The sequence below is a fragment of the Eleutherodactylus coqui genome, chromosome 6 (genome assembly GCF_035609145.1).
Source record: "Eleutherodactylus coqui strain aEleCoq1 chromosome 6, aEleCoq1.hap1, whole genome shotgun sequence".
NCBI classification, from domain to species: domain Eukaryota; kingdom Metazoa; phylum Chordata; class Amphibia; order Anura; family Eleutherodactylidae; genus Eleutherodactylus; species Eleutherodactylus coqui.
The window spans coordinates 232,182,030-232,199,462 of NC_089842.1; the positions used below are offsets into that span (position 1 = coordinate 232,182,030).

At 42.2% G+C, this 17,433-nt stretch overlaps 1 protein-coding gene across 1 annotated transcript; it reads right to left on the reverse strand.

The window, feature by feature from the left end:
* Nucleotides 1-7,284: 7,284 nt before the first annotated feature.
* Nucleotides 7,285-8,220, reverse strand: LOC136571881 (olfactory receptor 1E16-like). Its single transcript, XM_066572496.1, has one exon. The coding sequence runs from the start codon at nt 8,218-8,220 to the stop codon at nt 7,285-7,287; it is 936 nt and encodes a 311-aa protein (XP_066428593.1).
* Between the last annotated feature and the right edge of the window lie 9,213 nt (nt 8,221-17,433).

A 17,433-nucleotide genomic window follows, 5' to 3' on the forward strand; every position in this document is an offset into this window, starting at 1 on the left:
GTTCACACAGAACGCTGCAACAGGATAGAACACAGATCGCAGGTCACACAGCAAGCTAACACAAAACTGACAGAATTTAAACATACAAACGGACGTGAACCAGAAAGACACAGATCACACAGAAAGCTTGCAACAGGACAGACAACCAGGGCACGAACTCTACCGGCACGGACTCTACCCAGCGCTCACATGAACACAGATGAAACTCACAGCAAGGCTATGTGTCCACATACCAGGGGGGATAGACAGTCAGCCACAGAGCTGACATAGGGCACTGTGTCAGGGATCCACCAACTGACACACTGGAAGCAGAGAGACACATACCTACTTGCAAACACAGATCAGAGTGGGAACAAGCTAAACATGACTGATAAGTTACAGAACACAGAAGTAACAGGGTTTCTGACCTTGGGGCCCAGGCAGCAACTGACTAAAAGCTGGGTTTATATGGGAGCACAGACCCAGAAGATTGGCTAGCAGGAAGTGCCACACCCAGCCAGATCAATTAACCCTCAACCACCTGTAGTTGTACTGCTAGTAGTACATAGTACAACAGATCCCAGCAGCACACCCTGACAGTGATATGGAAAAAGACCAGGGGGTACTAGTGGATTGTTGATTTAACTGGAGCAACCAATGTCAGTCAGCTGCTGCAAAAGCTAATAAGGTCTTGGGGTGCATTAAAAGAGGCATAGGGGCGAAGGACGAGAACATTATTCTTCTACCATAAAAGGCACTTGTCAGGTCTCATATGGAATACTGTGTACAGTTCTGGACAGCGGTGCTCAGGAAAGATGTAGCAGTGCTTGAGGAGGTTCAAAGAAGGGCAACTAAATTAATAAATGGAACAAGAGGACTGGAATACCCAGAGAGGCTATCAAAATTTGAATTATTCACCCTGGATAAAAGATAGCTAAGGGGCGACCATATAAGTATGTAAAAATACTTTAGGGGACAATACAGGGATCTCTCTCATGATCTGTTTATACCCAGGATTGCATCGGTAACAAGAGGGCATCTGCTGCGTCTGGAAGAAAGCAAGTTTCATCACCACCACAGAAGGGAGTTTTTTACTGTAAGAGCAGTGAGACTGTGGAACTCTCTGCCTGAGAACGTGGTGATGGCAAAATCCATAGAGGAGTTTAAGGCTGGGTTCACACAGGGCGGATTTGCTGCAGTTTTGCCGCGTTGTTTCCGTTGCAGTTTTGCCGCAGAAGAACTGCTTCTGCGGCAAAACCGCTTCAAAAGATTAATTTTGGCTTGCGGATTTTCTTGCGTAAAAATCCGCAAGCGATTTTTTCCGCAGCGCTTTTTTACATTTTGCAGCGTATTTTGGTGCGGATTTAGCTGCGTCCATAGAGGTCTATGGAGAAAAAAGCGCTGCGGAAAAGACAGAAGAATGGACATGCTGCTTTTTTTAAAACCGCGCCACAGTTGCATTTCCACACTGCGGCTGTGCGGAAAAAATCCGTCCTGTGAGAACAGCTTTTTTCCAAAACTCATTTGTGCTGCATTGCACTGCAAACTTAGCGGTTTTGCCGCAGTGCGGATATGCCACAGCAATCCGCGGCAAAACCGCAGCAAATCCGCCTTGTGTGAACCCAGGCTAAGAGGGGACTAGATGTCTTTCTAGAGCGCTACGATATTACAGGATATAGACATTAAGTGACCAGTGACCTGTTAATCCGGGTCTTACAGTCATGTAGGGACTATCAGGGGTTGATCCAGGGATTATTCTGACTGCCTTTATGAAGTCGGGAAGGAATTTTTCCCTCGGTGGGGCTAATTGGCTTCTGCCTGTTTTTTTTTTGCCTTCTTCTGGATCAACAAGGAGGTTGAAACAGGCTGAACCAGATGGGTATGGTCTTCATTCAGCCTAACATGCTATGTTACTATGTTATGTCCAGGATTTAAACACAGACAAAGATGTAATTTGCCAAAGATTATATAAGCAAGGTTATAAAAGAAATATCTTAAATAAAGCAGTTGAAAAAGTAGAACATGAGGATAGAGCAAAACTCCTTAGTGATAGTAACCATTGCGCATAATCCAAAACCCAGAATAGATAAAAGGGGTTGTCTCGCGAAAGCAAGTGGGGTTAAGTACTTCTGTATGGCCATATTAATGCACTTTGTAATATACATCGTGCATTAAATATGAGCCATACAGAAGTTATTCACTTACCTGCTCCGTTGCTAGCGTCCCCGTCGCCATGGAGCCGTCTAAATTCGCTGTCTTCTGGCGTTTTTAGACGCGCTTGCGCAGTCCGGTCTTATCACGTTATTATAGTGTCAATATATATGGATACGTTTTTTGTTTCCTCTTGGGTGGTATCTAGGTATATAGTAATTGTTAGTATATATTTGAAATTTTACATTATTCTATTTCAGAGTAGGAGTTAAATGCAGCTACGATCTCATTTTTAATTGTATTTGGTATAAAAGGAAATGATTAGAGATGAGCGAGCACCAAAATGCTCGGGTGCTCGTTACTCGAGTCGAACTTCCCGTGATGCTCGAGGGTTCGTTTCGAGTAACGAACCCCATTAAAGTCAATGGGCGAATCGAGCATTTTTGTATATCGCCGATGCTAGCTAAGGTTTTCATTTGTGAAAATCTGGGAAATTCACGAAAGTGATGGGAACGACACAGCAACGGATAGGGCAGGCGAGGGGCTACATGTTGGGCTGCATCTCAAGTTCACAGGTCCTACTATTAAGCCACAATAGTGGCAAGAGTAAACCCCCCCCCCCCCCCCGCACTGCCAGCATAAAGATTGTTCTCCTCTGCCACAGCTGTAACAGCTGTGGCAGAGAAGAACGATGTTAGCCCATTGAATTTAATGGAGCCGGCAATACAGCTGGCTCCATTGTAAGCAATGGGCTCCTGGCGAGCGCTGGATGAATTTTCGGGAAGGGCTGAGAGCTGCCCCTGATTGGTCCCTGCGCTGAGCCAATCAGAGGCAGCACTCACCCATTCATGAATTCATGAATGGGTGTGAGTGAGTGAGTGAGAGCTGCCTCTGATTGGTGAGGCTGTGACCGATCAGAGGCAGCTCATTTAGCAGGTGGGGATTTTAAATCCCCGGCTGCTGAATACTACTCAGAGCAGTTTAGGAGAACTGCCGGCCAAGCGCGGCTGAACTCCGGCTGCAGTGGAAAGGTGAGTATACTTTTTTTTTTTACACATTTTAGGATGATTTTCAGGTAAGGGCTTATATTTTTAAGCTCTTCCCGAAAATTCATCCCGCGCTCGCCAGCAACCCATTGCTTTCAATGGAGCCGGCTGTATTTCCGGCTCCATTGAATTCAATGGGCTAACATCGTTCTTCTCTGCCACAGCTGTTACAGCTGTGGCAGAGGAGAACGATCTTTATGCTGACATTTTTAATTTTTTTTTATTTTTACACATTTTAGGATGATTTTCAGGTAAGGGCTTATATTTTTAAGCCCTTCCCGAAAATTCATCCTGAGATCGCCGGCAGCCCATTGCTTTCAATGGAGCCGGCTGTATTGCCGGCTCCATTGAATTCAATAGTCAGTGCTCGTTTAATCGAGACGAGTACTGCGTGGTGCTCGTCTCGAGTAACGAGTATCTTGAGCACCCTAATACTCGAACGAGCATCAAGCTCGGACGAGTATGCTCGCTCATCTCTAGAAGTGATGTTTTCTATATAGATTAGGTGACCAAGTTTCATTGCGGACCGAAACATGTCCTCTTAATCTGACATGAATGTATAGACACTAAAGAATAAAGGCTAAGATTCTCCCACACAAGCAATGCTTTTTCATTTTCTGAGAGTACCTACAATAGAGAATATAGATCATTTTTTACAGCAGGTCCCCCTCCCAGTTATTTCTAGGAAGAAGCAAAAGGACTGAAAGACCCCTTTTCCTTGTCCGAGCTAAAACAGGCAATATCATCATTAAAACTCATGATAGCCCTGGAACCAGACTGGTTTGCTGGTGAATATTTCAAACTATTAATAAAGCAACTAGCCCCATATTTATTGGAAACGTTAAACTCCGCAACACAAGTGAGGTCTCTCCCAAATGAATTTCTACAATCCACTATAGTCACCATCCCGAAACCTGGCAAAGAACCGAATATCCCTGGAAACTTCCACTACTTAATGTAGATGCTAAAATTTATGCCAAAATAATTGCTAAAGGTTTACTCAACATCTTACCCAATGTAATACTTTCCAATCAAGTAAGTTGCACAAAAGGTAGGCAATCCCCGAATAGTACACGCAGAATTATAAACCTAATACATAGTGTGGAAAATTCCAATATCCCAACAGTCCTACTAGCACTTCATGCTGAAAAGACATTTGATAGAGTTCACTGGGGTTTGCATTTGCAACCATTAAAAAATGGGGTTTTGGTGGAAAAATAATCGGGATCATTAAAGCATTATATACCAATCCAGCCAAAGTATTAGTAGACGGGACTCTATCAGGGCCTTTTAATAACACCAACTGTGTCAGACAGGAATGCCCTCTGCACCCTTGCTATCGAGCCTTTAGTATAACTAATCTGCATTAATCCAAATGTACAATAAATGACGCCGGTCTCCGCCAACATAAATTAGGCCTCTTCACCGATGATATTATTCTAATGTTATCTAAGCCCCTCCAGTCTCTGCGAGAAATGTGGAAGATTGTTCAAGATTATAGCAAAGTGTCATACTATAGCTTAAATACTAACAAATCTCAAATGTTGGGAATATTTTACCAAATCATAAAGAGGCTCTACAGAAGGAATTCCCTTTTGATTGGCAAGTAGTGTCTCTTACTTAGGCATTCTTTTGACCCATCCTTTAAAACTCCTGCTGGAAAAAAAAAATGTGATCCCTTACAGAAGAGAAGAATAAACTAAACGCCAAAGCACTTGAAGGGTCAAGAATGTAAAGTGGTTGTACAGTATTTATAAGTTTACTGACGGATCTCCCTTTGAAACACTTCCTATTCGCTAGCCAGAGTTCACCTGACATACGGTAACAGCAACATTTTAGGGGGTAAGCGTTATAAAATTAGACAACACAAAAGATAAGGCCATCTTGATGAGGGTATTAGAAGTTTTGTCAGAGGTGCTCTGTTACACTCATGCAAGGGCTCATCCATCTTGCATGCACAAATGAACTAAGAATAGGGATGAGCGAGTATACTCGCTAAGGCACTACTCGCTCAAGTAATGTGCCTTAGCCGAGTATCTTCCTGCTCGTCCCGAAAGATTCGGGTGCCGCCGCAGCTGACAGGTGAGTTGCGGCGGGGAGCGGGGCAGAGCGGGCGGGAGAGAGGGAGAGAGAGATCTCCCCTCCGTTCCTCCCCGCTCTCCCCCGCAGCTCCCCGCCCCGCGGCGGCACCCGAATCTTTCGGGACGAGCGGGGAGATACTCGGCTAAGGCACATTACTCGAGCGAGTAGTGCCTTAGCGAGTATACTCGCTCATCCCTAACTAAGAAGTGTTCACACGAAGACAAAATGGTCCAAGATGGACCACACCAACAAATATAAAAGGTTAAGTTATTCCTAGCAACTTTTGGTGGAGACAATCCTGCCTATATGCAGGGCGATCGTTCTGAAAAGGACAGTCCTGCGTCTCAATCCTAAGGACATAGTCTGTCCCTACACGGATAGTAGGAGCGAGGACATAACTAGGCAAATGTAAAATAAGCCACTTAGGAGCACAGCATACAGATAACTGCATACACACCCCACATATCTAACAAGACATGGGTTTAGGCATCCACACACCAATGGAGAGAGCTGCACAGCACATATCCTCACACAGATTGGTAGATTACAGACAATGCAACAGGAACCTTTTGCAGCAACAGGTAGGAGGAAATAAGGACATTGGAACAATATCTCTGCAGTGCAACCTATTGGATGGCAGCATTCCTTCAAATCAATGCTTGACACTTTATACAAGTCTGTAGAGCAATGGTTGGAAATTCCAATTCAGTTAAATGAAAAATAGTAATGCCTTGGCTTCTTGAATAGACAATACAACAACAAATCAAGTACAAATCAAGCCCCCCCCCCCTATATCGCCTCCCTCATCTCAATCCATCAACCAGCCCGGCCTCTCCGCTCTGCTAACGAAACCAGATTGAGCGCCCCCTTTAATTCGAACTTCTCATTCCCGCCTCCAAGACTTCTCCAGAGCAGCACCGGTCCTCTGGAACGCACTACCAAAGGATACCCGGTCAATCCAGGACTCGCAGAACTTCAGGCGTGCTCTAAAAACGCACCTCTTCAGGGAGGCATACCGAATTCCCTAAACAAACCCTTCTGTACTCCGCCTGATAACATGCTTCCTGACCTACTGACTGCAATCCCTGCTAGCCATCATAAACCGCTCCTGCATTCATACTGTTTCTGCCGTCACACGGGTAAATGTCTGACCATTGTCTATGTGTATATCACCCCTCACTCTCCACCTCGCCATACCGTGCACATCTCCAGCCCCTTTACCTTCTGTATCCCCCCATTACTTGTAGTATGTAAGCTCGTTGGAGCAGGACCCGCACCCCTATTGTTTCCATCAATTGATTACTATGTAACCGTGGTTCTGTAATATTTGTATTGTCTTTCTGTATCCCCTGTCTATGTAAGCGCTGCGGAATATGTTGGCGCTATACAAATAAAGTTTATTATTATTATTATTATTATTATTACTCTTAGGGCGCCCACCCACTGGCGATTATTTTTCTTTGCGTTTTGCGTTTTTTCTCAAGAGCAATTAGTTTTGAATGTACTCCTGTCCACTGGCGTTTTTTTTTTCAGTCCGTTGCAATTTATAACATAGGAACTGTCAGTTGCATATGTGTCCTTATTTTTCTCTTAATGCACCCATGAATGTCAATGTAAATTAACGGAAAAAAACGCGAAAATGCCACGAAAAAGCCGCCAAAAACGCTGCGTTTTTCACGCACGAAAATCGCAAACGCCAGTGGGTGGGCGCCCTTAGTGTGCAAAAATTGCAAAATTAAAAACAAATGTTTAAATTTTGTATTGTTGGAATCATGCTGATTATGTATTTTGTATGCTGAACCCCGAAAATGAAATAGAAAAAAGCAATTCCAGAATTTCCTTTTTTCCAAATCCCTCCCAAACTGAAGAAAAGTTATACTATACATTATATGCACCCCAAGATAATGCCATAAAAAATACCAATTGACCTGCAAAAAAACATGAGCGCATATGCCTGTTAATGTAAAAATTACTAAGTTATGGCTATATGAATGTGGCTATGAACAAACTGAACAATTAGCAGTCCTTAAAGTGCAAACAGGCTTCGGTGGTAAAGGGTCAACATATATTTTTTTAAGATATTTTTCACATCCCTATTTCTTAATGCATATATAAAAGGGTTGCATACCGGAGTGAAAACAAAATAAAAGAGAGAGTAAAATTTATTATATTTGCTACCACTAGGCTTAAGGTAAATAACAAAGGCTGTGAAGAAAAATAAATTGGCGACTATAAGATGAGATGAACATGTGGAGAATGCTTTATGTTTACCCGAAGAACTTTTTATCTTGGAAATAGTTACAATTATTTTGGTGTAGATTCCAACAATTATCATAAAAGGAACAATGGCTCCTATGGATGCAGCAGCAGTAGTCATTACACTGCTGATATATGTATCAGAACATGCCAGATTCTGCAGTGGACTCAAATCACAGAAGAAATGGTTGATCTCATTAGGGCCACAATAATCCAAAAACAATGTAAACAATGTAACAATTAAAGAGTTAAACAATCCAATAAACCATGGAAGAATAGCCAGACCTATACAGAAAGTCTGATTCATAATAGCCATGTAGTGCAATGGCTTGTTAATGGCTAAGTGCCTATCATAGGCCATTATCATAATGCAAATAGTTTCCACTTGCCCCAAGGTAATAAAAGAATAAACTTGTAGAAAACAACCTATAAAGGATATTTTATTATCACCTGCCATTAAGATGACTAACAGCTTTGGAATAGGAACAGATACAAACAAGATTTCTTCAGCAGAAAATATACTAATAAAGAAATACATCGGCGTATGGAGAGATTGTTCCAGTATGACCAGAAGAATAATAGTCATATTTCCAACGATACAAACAATGTATGTAAATAAAATGACAGTCAAAAGTAAAATCTGATGGAGCCCAGGAAAAGCCAAAAGGATGAATTCTGTCACAAAGGTTTTGTTGCTGTATTCCATTGTAAATGATGGTATTGGACACGATGGCCCTGGAGGTCCCTTCCAACTCTACCATTCTAGGATTCTATATATTCTGTAAATATGGTGATAGATATTCAACTGATACTTTAGGAATAGGAGAATCTCAACTCCATATTAACAGCCATGGTCTTGGAATGGGATATCCAACAAGCTCATATATATCTAATGGTAAGACAGCCATACATTTGTAGCCTTATAGTGCACACTTATAGATAAAGCCTCTTGGTGTGAGATGGAGATGGAGTTCCATAATGTAAGATTTAGATGGAGGAAGAATCACATGATTTCAGGCACATTCTATCAACAACAAGGATGTGATAGAGTATATTGTACCAGTTCTTTTTTGTATGGCTTATTTTAAAAACAATTTTCCACCATCGATGTTGGGAAGATGAGTAAATGTCCAGTTTCTTTGTTAACATCGGTTTCCGTAGGGCTTTTATACAGCGCACTATATTTCAGCTTGATGGAAGTAAAAGTCTTCAGGGCACATAGCTGATCTTCATTATGGTCCTCAGGTCCAAAAAAGCTTAATCCTTGAGTGACAAAGCCTGTTTGCGCTATAATAATTAAAGAATGCTTCAGTTTTTTTTCATCATCGCATTCCAGGAGCCATCCTTTTTTAATTTTTGCCTTAACCCCTTGAGTGGCGGGTTTCTTACCACCCTGTCGTGCCCACCAGGGCAGGTTTTTTAAAATGGTCTAATCATTGAATTTCAACTAATTTTGCAGTTGCGTCTCAAGAGCCATAACTTTTTCATTTTTCCATTGACATGGCCATGTGAGGACTTGTTTTTTGCGGGACAAGTTGTGATTTTTTAAACAGGGGGGAGGAAAAAAAGAAATGGGGAAAAAAGAAAAAAAGGGGCCATGTCATTAAGGGGTTAAATAATGCATTAACTTCCTTCTCTGGGTCATTACGACGCACACGGATACCACATGTGTGAGTGTATTTTTGATTTTTTTACAAAGTAAAGGGAGACAAGTGTTTTTATTATTTTTTTAATAATTTTTTAAACTTTTTTTTTTTTTGTCCCTCTAGGGGACTTCCACAGGGACCCATCAGGACCCCTGATCACATTCCGGGGGTCCGATGGTGACAGCCCTTTACATGCTGCAGTGACAGCCCTTTACATGCTGCAGTCACATAGACTGCAGCATGTAAAGGGTTAACACAGCAGAGATCGGAGGTTTTCTCTGATCTCTGCTGTAAGAGCTAGTACCTAGCTGTCCTCTGACAGCTAACAACCAGCTCTCCCTGCCACAGAGACCATCGGCTTGCTTCTGACAAGCCAATGGTCTCTATGGCAACCTGTAAACAAACCAGGAGATTGCCGGCACATCGGCAATATCTTCTGCTGGTTTTTCAAAGTCCTGCACTGCTCTATGTGGGTCTGTGCAGGCAGAGCACAGTGCCACAGCTTGTGGCATTGTGCTCTGCAGCTCCCATAGTGATACATAGCCCAGAAATCTTCCGGGCTATGTTGCTATGAGCAGTGGAGCTCGTCCCGGAAAATTTCCGGGGGTGCCACTCAAGGGGTTAATATAGCCATATGAGGGGCTTGTTTTTTGCAGGACACATTGTAATTTTTACTGTATAAAATATACATTTTTTTAGGAGGATTAGGGGAAAAATAATTGTGCCATTTGTTTTTTGAATTTCATTTACGGCGTTGTGCAAAATTAATAATAATGTGACAATCACAGGGAAGAGCCAGATACTTACTGATACAAGAGGGTAGATAGCTGCATCCCCTCAACATGCAGGCAGCTAAACTGCCAAATGAGGGAGACAATCACATCTGTGCTGGACAGCGATGAAACAGCCACTCACACAGCCTCTTAATATAGAGGAGGGTTGCTGCTTGGTGTATACTCCTGCAAAGAGTAGATAGAACATGCCAGTCCTTCTGATAGATGTATTCCACCATGCAGACTAGCAACCTATTAATGACTCCATAATAGTTCGGCGGGCTGCCCTGCACCTCAAAAAAGTGAAACACATTGGTACTACCACCCTGGGGTCTCCCGCCATTTAAAAGCCACACTGCATGTGGATAATAGATAATAAATGCGAGGTATTAGTTGGATTTTGGCCAAAAATCTTAACTCAGAAGCTGATCGTCAAGTCTCCCCGTGTCTTGTTAGTCCCTACACTAATATAAAGGTATCAAAGAAGGAAAAATATAAAATCAAACAATCTCAGAGAACGGCCAGATGCTTACTGATACAAGAGGGCTGAATCCCCTCAACATGAAGGTAGATACACCGTTCTTTGGCCGTTCTCTGTGATTGTTAGATCTTATATTTTTCTCTATGTGATACAAATAAATAATGTGAAAACATGATTCGCTATGTCAGTACAATTCCAACAATACCAAACTTATACAGTTTTGTATATCTTGAGGTTTTTCGAATTTTGCCCTGTTGGGATTACCAACAAACAGATCCTCAGTTTTGCCACAATTCAGCTTCAGCCAGCTGGAATTCCACTAGCATGGAATTTAGTTTATACAAGTGTGGGCTGACTGGTAGGTTGTGACTTGCCAGTCGGCTTCAAATTCAGGACCAGAAGATCACACTGTTTTTAGGTTGTTGTCCCTAAATCCAGGGGGATACTGTTTCTCCTGTGTAAGAGCACATTGATGGCCTCTCACCTAACGAACCAGACCCTATTTACACTGATGAAGGGCAAGAATCCTAAAATAGCTGTATGCACATGAGTACTCTGGTTTGGCTTTCATCACTAGTCATGTTGCAAGGCTTGTTAAAAGTTCACCATTGACTTATAGGGTAGGCCATTGTTTGCCTATTAAAATGTGCCTGTGGCATGTCTTTAATAGGCATCCTGTTAAATGGCATAATGCAATACCATACTATTTCATTGTACTGCATAAGAAATCCAACAATCCCAAGTTCAAGTCCCCTTCTGAGGACTTAAAAAAAGTAAGAATGACTAAAATAAAAACTAAAAATACTAAGAGTAAAAATACTAAATGTTAGTATGGCAAAAATGAAAAATACTAGTTTTCCAGTTGTTCCATCAAAAACAAAAAATGTTAAATTTAAAAATTGGTATCAATTCATCTGTAAAGGTCCAGTTTATTAATATATCATGATATTAATCTCATAACATAGTCCAAAAAAAATTTAGTGCAGAATGCCACTTTTTTGTTGAACCCCCATCTCCAAGAAAAATTTGAACAAAAAAGCAATAAAAAAAAGGCATATGAACCCCAAAACGGTACCAATAAAAACAGATGCACCACAAGAAATGAGCCCTCATGCAGTCATATTGATGGAAATATATATATATATATATATATATATATATATATATATATATATATATATGTTCGGCATTCAGTTGTTGGCTCACGTTTAGATTATTGCTCACTTTCACTCATCTAAATAATTTTTGAATGATAATTGTACCATCTAAAGCAACCCTTAGATCAGACACCCAGTGGTCTTAAAGGCGTTGTCCCACGCCGAAACGGGTTTTTTTTTTTTTCAATAGCCCCCCCCGTTCGGCGCGAGACAAACCCAATGCATGTGTTGAAAAAAAAAAACGGATAGTACTTACCCGAATCCCCGCGCTCCGGTGACTTCTTACTTACCTTGCGAAGATGGCCGCCGGGATCTTCACCCTCGGTGGACCGCAGGTCTTCAGTGCGGTTCATTGCCGATTCCAGCCTCCTGATTGGCTGGAATCGGCACACGTGACGGGGCGGAGCTACGAGGAGCAGCTCTCCAGCACGAGCAGCCCCATTCAACACGGAGAAGACCGGACTGCGCAAGTGCGTCTAATCGGGCGATTAGACGCTGAAAATTAGACGGCACCATGGAGACGGGGACGCTAGCAATGGAACAGGTAAGTGAATAACTTCTGTATGGCTCATAATTAATGCACAATGTACATTACAAAGTGAATTAATATGGCCATACAGAAGTGTATACCCCAACTTTGTTTCGCGGGACAAACCCTTTAATGTGTCAAGATATCAGTCCCCAACACTCAGTATCAATATGTGATGTCTGACATGATGGACACTAAGTGGTAAGGACCACCCATTTTAGTAATCGCAGCAGCAGTGGTTGTGATTATAGTAGTAGTATTAGCAGGACATCTCTGAGCAAAATAAACCAGTATAAAGCAACCAAAAAAACAAAAACAATTACACTTCTAAGCAATTAAAAGGGGTAACATGAATGTAAACTTACAATAGTCTTATCAATGTGCAAATTATCACATGCATAAATTGAAGAAATATGACCAAAAATAAGTTGGCAATGTAATACGATCAAACTATGTAATATCAATTGAAGCTTGATCCAAATGTGAGTAAGACAATTTCTTCATCCCTCTAGTAAGAAAACACATTTGTAGTCCTAAAACGCCAATTCCAGATGGCGGATTTGTTGTTATGTTTTATATATTCTCCAGTAATCCAGGATGTATATTTCCTCACATCAAGGAATTAATTAGATTTGACACAAGGGGAAACCTGTACATCAAAATTCAGATGTGAAAGATTCAGCATGGGACTAATTTATGGTAACAAAAGTGTTCAAAAATGTGAGACCTGAATGAGACCGTGTTGCAATTATTTTCATTATAAGATCCCTCATCCAACCCTCTTAGATCACAATAATTGACATCTGACTGGGCTGATATTCATTACTTAGTAAAAGCGAACACGAGTTTATCTATTTTTTCCATTCATTTATTTAATTATTTATTTAATTTCTTACAAGAGCACTTTAAGGGGTGATAGGTCATCAGTACCTGATTGGTGGGGGTCCACTACTTGAAACCTTTGCTGATCAGCTGTTTTAAGTGGCTGCAATGCTTGGGTGATAGTAGCTAAGTTAGATGAAACAATATCTTCACAGTGCCAACCAATTGGAAGGAAGCAATACCTAAAGTCAATGTTAGACTCTTTATACAAGCCTTGCAACAATGACCAGGAATTGCATTGACTTTAGGTATTGCTGCCTTCCAATAGGTGGCACTGTTGAGGTATTGTTTCATCTCCCTTATTTGAATACTACCCTGAGGAGCGTGAATAGCCTTTTAAGACTCCTCACTCACTGTCTAGGTGCTCTCCTTAAGGAGAAAAGATAGCATTTCTGACCTATTGATAGTAGATGCACAAAAAAAAAAAAAAAAAAAGGACAGGGAACAGTGGCGACTTTGGTGAGGTAGTGAAAATAAAGTATATAAAATGAGAATGCTTGGTCTGGACGAGAATGTGTGTAAGTGAGTAAGTACCTGGTCAGTAATGGAAAGCAGAGAGTGGTTATTAGTGGTACATACCCTGACTTGGTCACTGTTACTAATGGGACACTACAGGATCACTACTGGGCCCTATTCCTCATAATAATAAATTACCTTGTAGAAGGATTGTACATTAGAATAACAATATTTTCACATGGTATAAAACTATGTAAAGTAATTAACAAGTAAGCATTGCTGGGGGAGTGGAGTGGAGCATTAACAGCAGCTCCTTTTGTGATGCGTGCAGGCAGGTGGAGGTTAGCTGCCATTCTGCCACTAAGGAGAATCCTCACTTCTACCTATTACAGCCAGCGGAGGTCACATAGCGGAGGTCTTCATAAACTATGAAGCAGCGGGTGTAAGGAAGGCAGTGAGAAGCATGTAACCTGTCTTTTAAAGGGACATTACAGATTTGTTTGATAAAGATCTACAGCAAGCTCTCGCAGATCCACGACTCCTTGCTCTTCTGTATTATATAACAATAATCCTCCTAAAAGAACTATTTATTTACTAGACTTGGTTATCTACATCTTCTTAAAAGTTACTGATCTCCCCAGACCAAGTTACAGTTCCTACATATAATTCATCTAAGTATCGACTAAAAATTGAACATCTTGGCACTTGCCGACCTGGGAGCCCTCTTCCTGACAGTCCGCTACAACAAACAGTGCCTGGAGAGCAGATAGGAGTGCTTCCGTGCTCCATACGAGAGGGAAGATACAGCAGCCTGGCGAAGCGTACTCATCTCCAAACTACAGGGCCGAGCCAGCACGCGCCCAGACTGCAACCGCAAGTAAGCCTACCCGGGCCTCTCCTCATCATCAAGGGGGGGGGGGGGCGGGATAGCAGCGAGATCACCGCACCCACACGGACACAACCGAAAGCGGGCCATGGATGCTGCAGAGAAGTAATTATACTTAATTAATAATCGCACAGATTCCACCGAGACTTCAGCAAACCTAAAATACAAAACAAACTCAAGATGGTTAAAACCAACAGAGACAAAAGCAGAGACACAGCAGACACACCAAAACTTAACAAACACCAAATAGAAATGGACAAATACTCAAAGAAAAAACATCATTCCCCTGCTGCACAAAAGTCCAAAACGACTTATGAAACTCTACAAGATCTGATTGAATCAGACAAAGAATACGAGTCCGTTAACTCTGACCAAGACGAGGAGTGAGAAAAGGGACCAATTTCCCGCTCTTTCATCAAGAAAATTCTTTCTCAATCTCTCTCCTCGGTTATGCAGGAACTTGGTGATATCAAAACAAATGTCAAGCACATAGCCTGCAGAGGGGAGGAACTAGAAAACTCTCAACAAGAGTTGCTTCAGCACAGTGAAGCGATACAGAACAACTGGAAAACCCAACAAGACCACTTGAATCAAGCCCTCCTTCTAATGGAAGATCAAGAAAACAGGAAAAATATCAGAATTAGAGGCCTTCCTGAATCTACAGCAGCTGAAGCCCTTAAATCAGCGGCCGCACAAATATTCCAACCCTCCTTGGAGAAGAGAGAGCAGGCAAAATCATGATTGAACGTATACGCAGAGCTCTTCTCCCCAAGCCTGCCACCTCAGCTCCACCATGAGATGTTGTATGTGGGCTACTCAGTTACGTGGATACCACAGATATACTACAGAAAGCGTGTGAAGTCAAAGAAATTCTATTTGAAAACAACAAAATCCTGCTCTTTCAAGACATAGCACAAAGCACATTAGCTAAAAGGCGCCTAATGAAACCTCTCACAGATGCCATGAGGGCAAAAAGACTCCCAGTAAAATGGTTATTCCCCTTTGGCTTCGCCACATTTAAAGAAGGACAACACATCACTACGTTCCCAGAGGACCTAGGGGGAGCCTGGGAAAAGATGGACATCCCACCAATTGATATCCCCTCTTGGATGTCAGTTCAGGACCATCAACCAGTTCTTTGGCTCACAAAACCAGAAGGCTGGAAGATCAGCGCCAAGTTTAAACCATCCAGAAGCAACCAACTCCTTAACTACTAACTGACGTGATGTATCTACATTTAATTGGATCCTTGGGGCTGAATAATTCGAGACGCTGCTTTCTTTCCTTTGTGCCCTTCTTTTCTCTCCAAACCTTTTCTTTTTCTTAGGAAATGAGAGATACCCTGCGTTAACGGAAGGGACCTTACTGAAGGAGGAATAGCGGTGACCAACATCAACAGATATTCTAGAGACTCGTGAGTTAGAGCCCGCTCCCCACAATGACACTGACCTATGATTGCCTGCCCTCCTGTTGGTTTGCCCCCCCCCCCTCCTGGCTCGTAGACTCCTCTTTTGAGGGGATGCGTGTTGGGTGGGGCCCCTGGCCAATGGGATGGAATTGGTGAAAAGGGTCCTGAGCCGCAGAGAATTGAGGTCAGGCCCAAACACAAGGGGAAGATTTGAAAGATGTATGTTCTGATATGTTTCGTAGATAACATTTGCTAATGTTTGAAATTCTTGATAATTTACTTATTACAAAGTTTATAATAGATACAAGTTTTTATAGTATAAAAGTCTCGGTGGGCGCTTCAAACCAATGGAGTACGTCCAACCACTCCCCGATCACACAGGTGCAGACTGGCAGCTTAGACAAGTCCTTTGCCTGCACGGACTGGCTTGGGCATCAATGAATCTTTCTTATATAAACCGGCCCACCTCACACTTGGGTTTTCCTACAATGTTTATTTATTATAACCTGTAGATAGTTACGTTTTGGTCAACAGACTGGGCTGTCAAAAATCGGAAGCATCATGGGTGGGAAATAGAACATTAAGAAGCTTAAAATACACTCACTATGGCTAATATTAAATATACATCCTTTAATGTAAGAGGGTTGAATACTCCCCAGAAAAGAAACCAAATATTTCCCTAATAAAAAAGCTAAAATCTTCCTGCAAAAGACTCACTGGAGACATAACCACATACCCAAACTCCCCTCATATATCTACAATCAATGGTACCATAGCACACACTCTTCCGCTTTCAGAGGAGTCTCTATTGCAATAAGTAAAAATACTCAATTTGTCCAAACATTACAGGAGATAGACCCTGGTGGTAGATACATTTTCCTCAAAGCCAGGATTGCTAATAGCAAGGTGTCCATTGCCAATTTTTATGCCCCTAATCGAAATCAAGTCCCGTGGCTTATTCGCACCTTGACAAGATTTGCAGAATTTGCAGAGGGAATGGTAGTTCTGGGGGTTGATTTTAATCTAGTACTGGACCCTTCTAAAGATACCACATCAATAACTAGAGATGAGCGAGCATACTCGTCCGAGCTTGATACTCGTTCGAGTATAAGGGTGTTCGAGATGCTCGTTACTTGAGACGAGCACCACGTGATGTTCGAGTTACTTTCACTTTCTTCCCTGAGAAATTTGCGTGCTTTTCTGGCCAATAGAAAGACAGGGAAGGCATTACAACTTCCCCCTGCAACGTTCAAGCCCTATACCACCCCCCTGCAGTGAGTGGCTGGCGAGATCAGGTGTCACCCGAGTATTGAAATCTGCCCCTCCCGCGGCTCGCTACGGATGCATTCTGACATTAGTTCAGGGAAAGTGCTATCGTGTTGGAGCTGCTATAGGGAGAGTGTTAGGAGTATTTTAGGTTTCAAGAACCCCAACGGTCCTTCTTAAGGCCATAAATCTTCTCTATAAGCGCTCAATGGGGCCGGCGGCAGCAGCGCCGACCCCATTGAGAACATATAGAAGACAAATCCTTCTTCTCTGCCACAGCTGTAACAGCTGTGGCAGAGAAGAACGATGTTTGCCCATTGAATTCAATGGAGCCGGCAATACAGCAGGTTCCACTGAAAGCAATGGGCTGCCGGCGAGCGCGGGATGAATTGTCGGGAAGGGGTTAAATATATAACCCCTTCCCTGCAATTCATC

Bases quoted from the DNA above. Each gene is read 5' to 3' on its own strand.
- LOC136571881 (XM_066572496.1), bottom strand. From the start codon at position 8,220: ATGGAATACAGCAACAAAACCTTTGTGACAGAATTCATCCTTTTGGCT.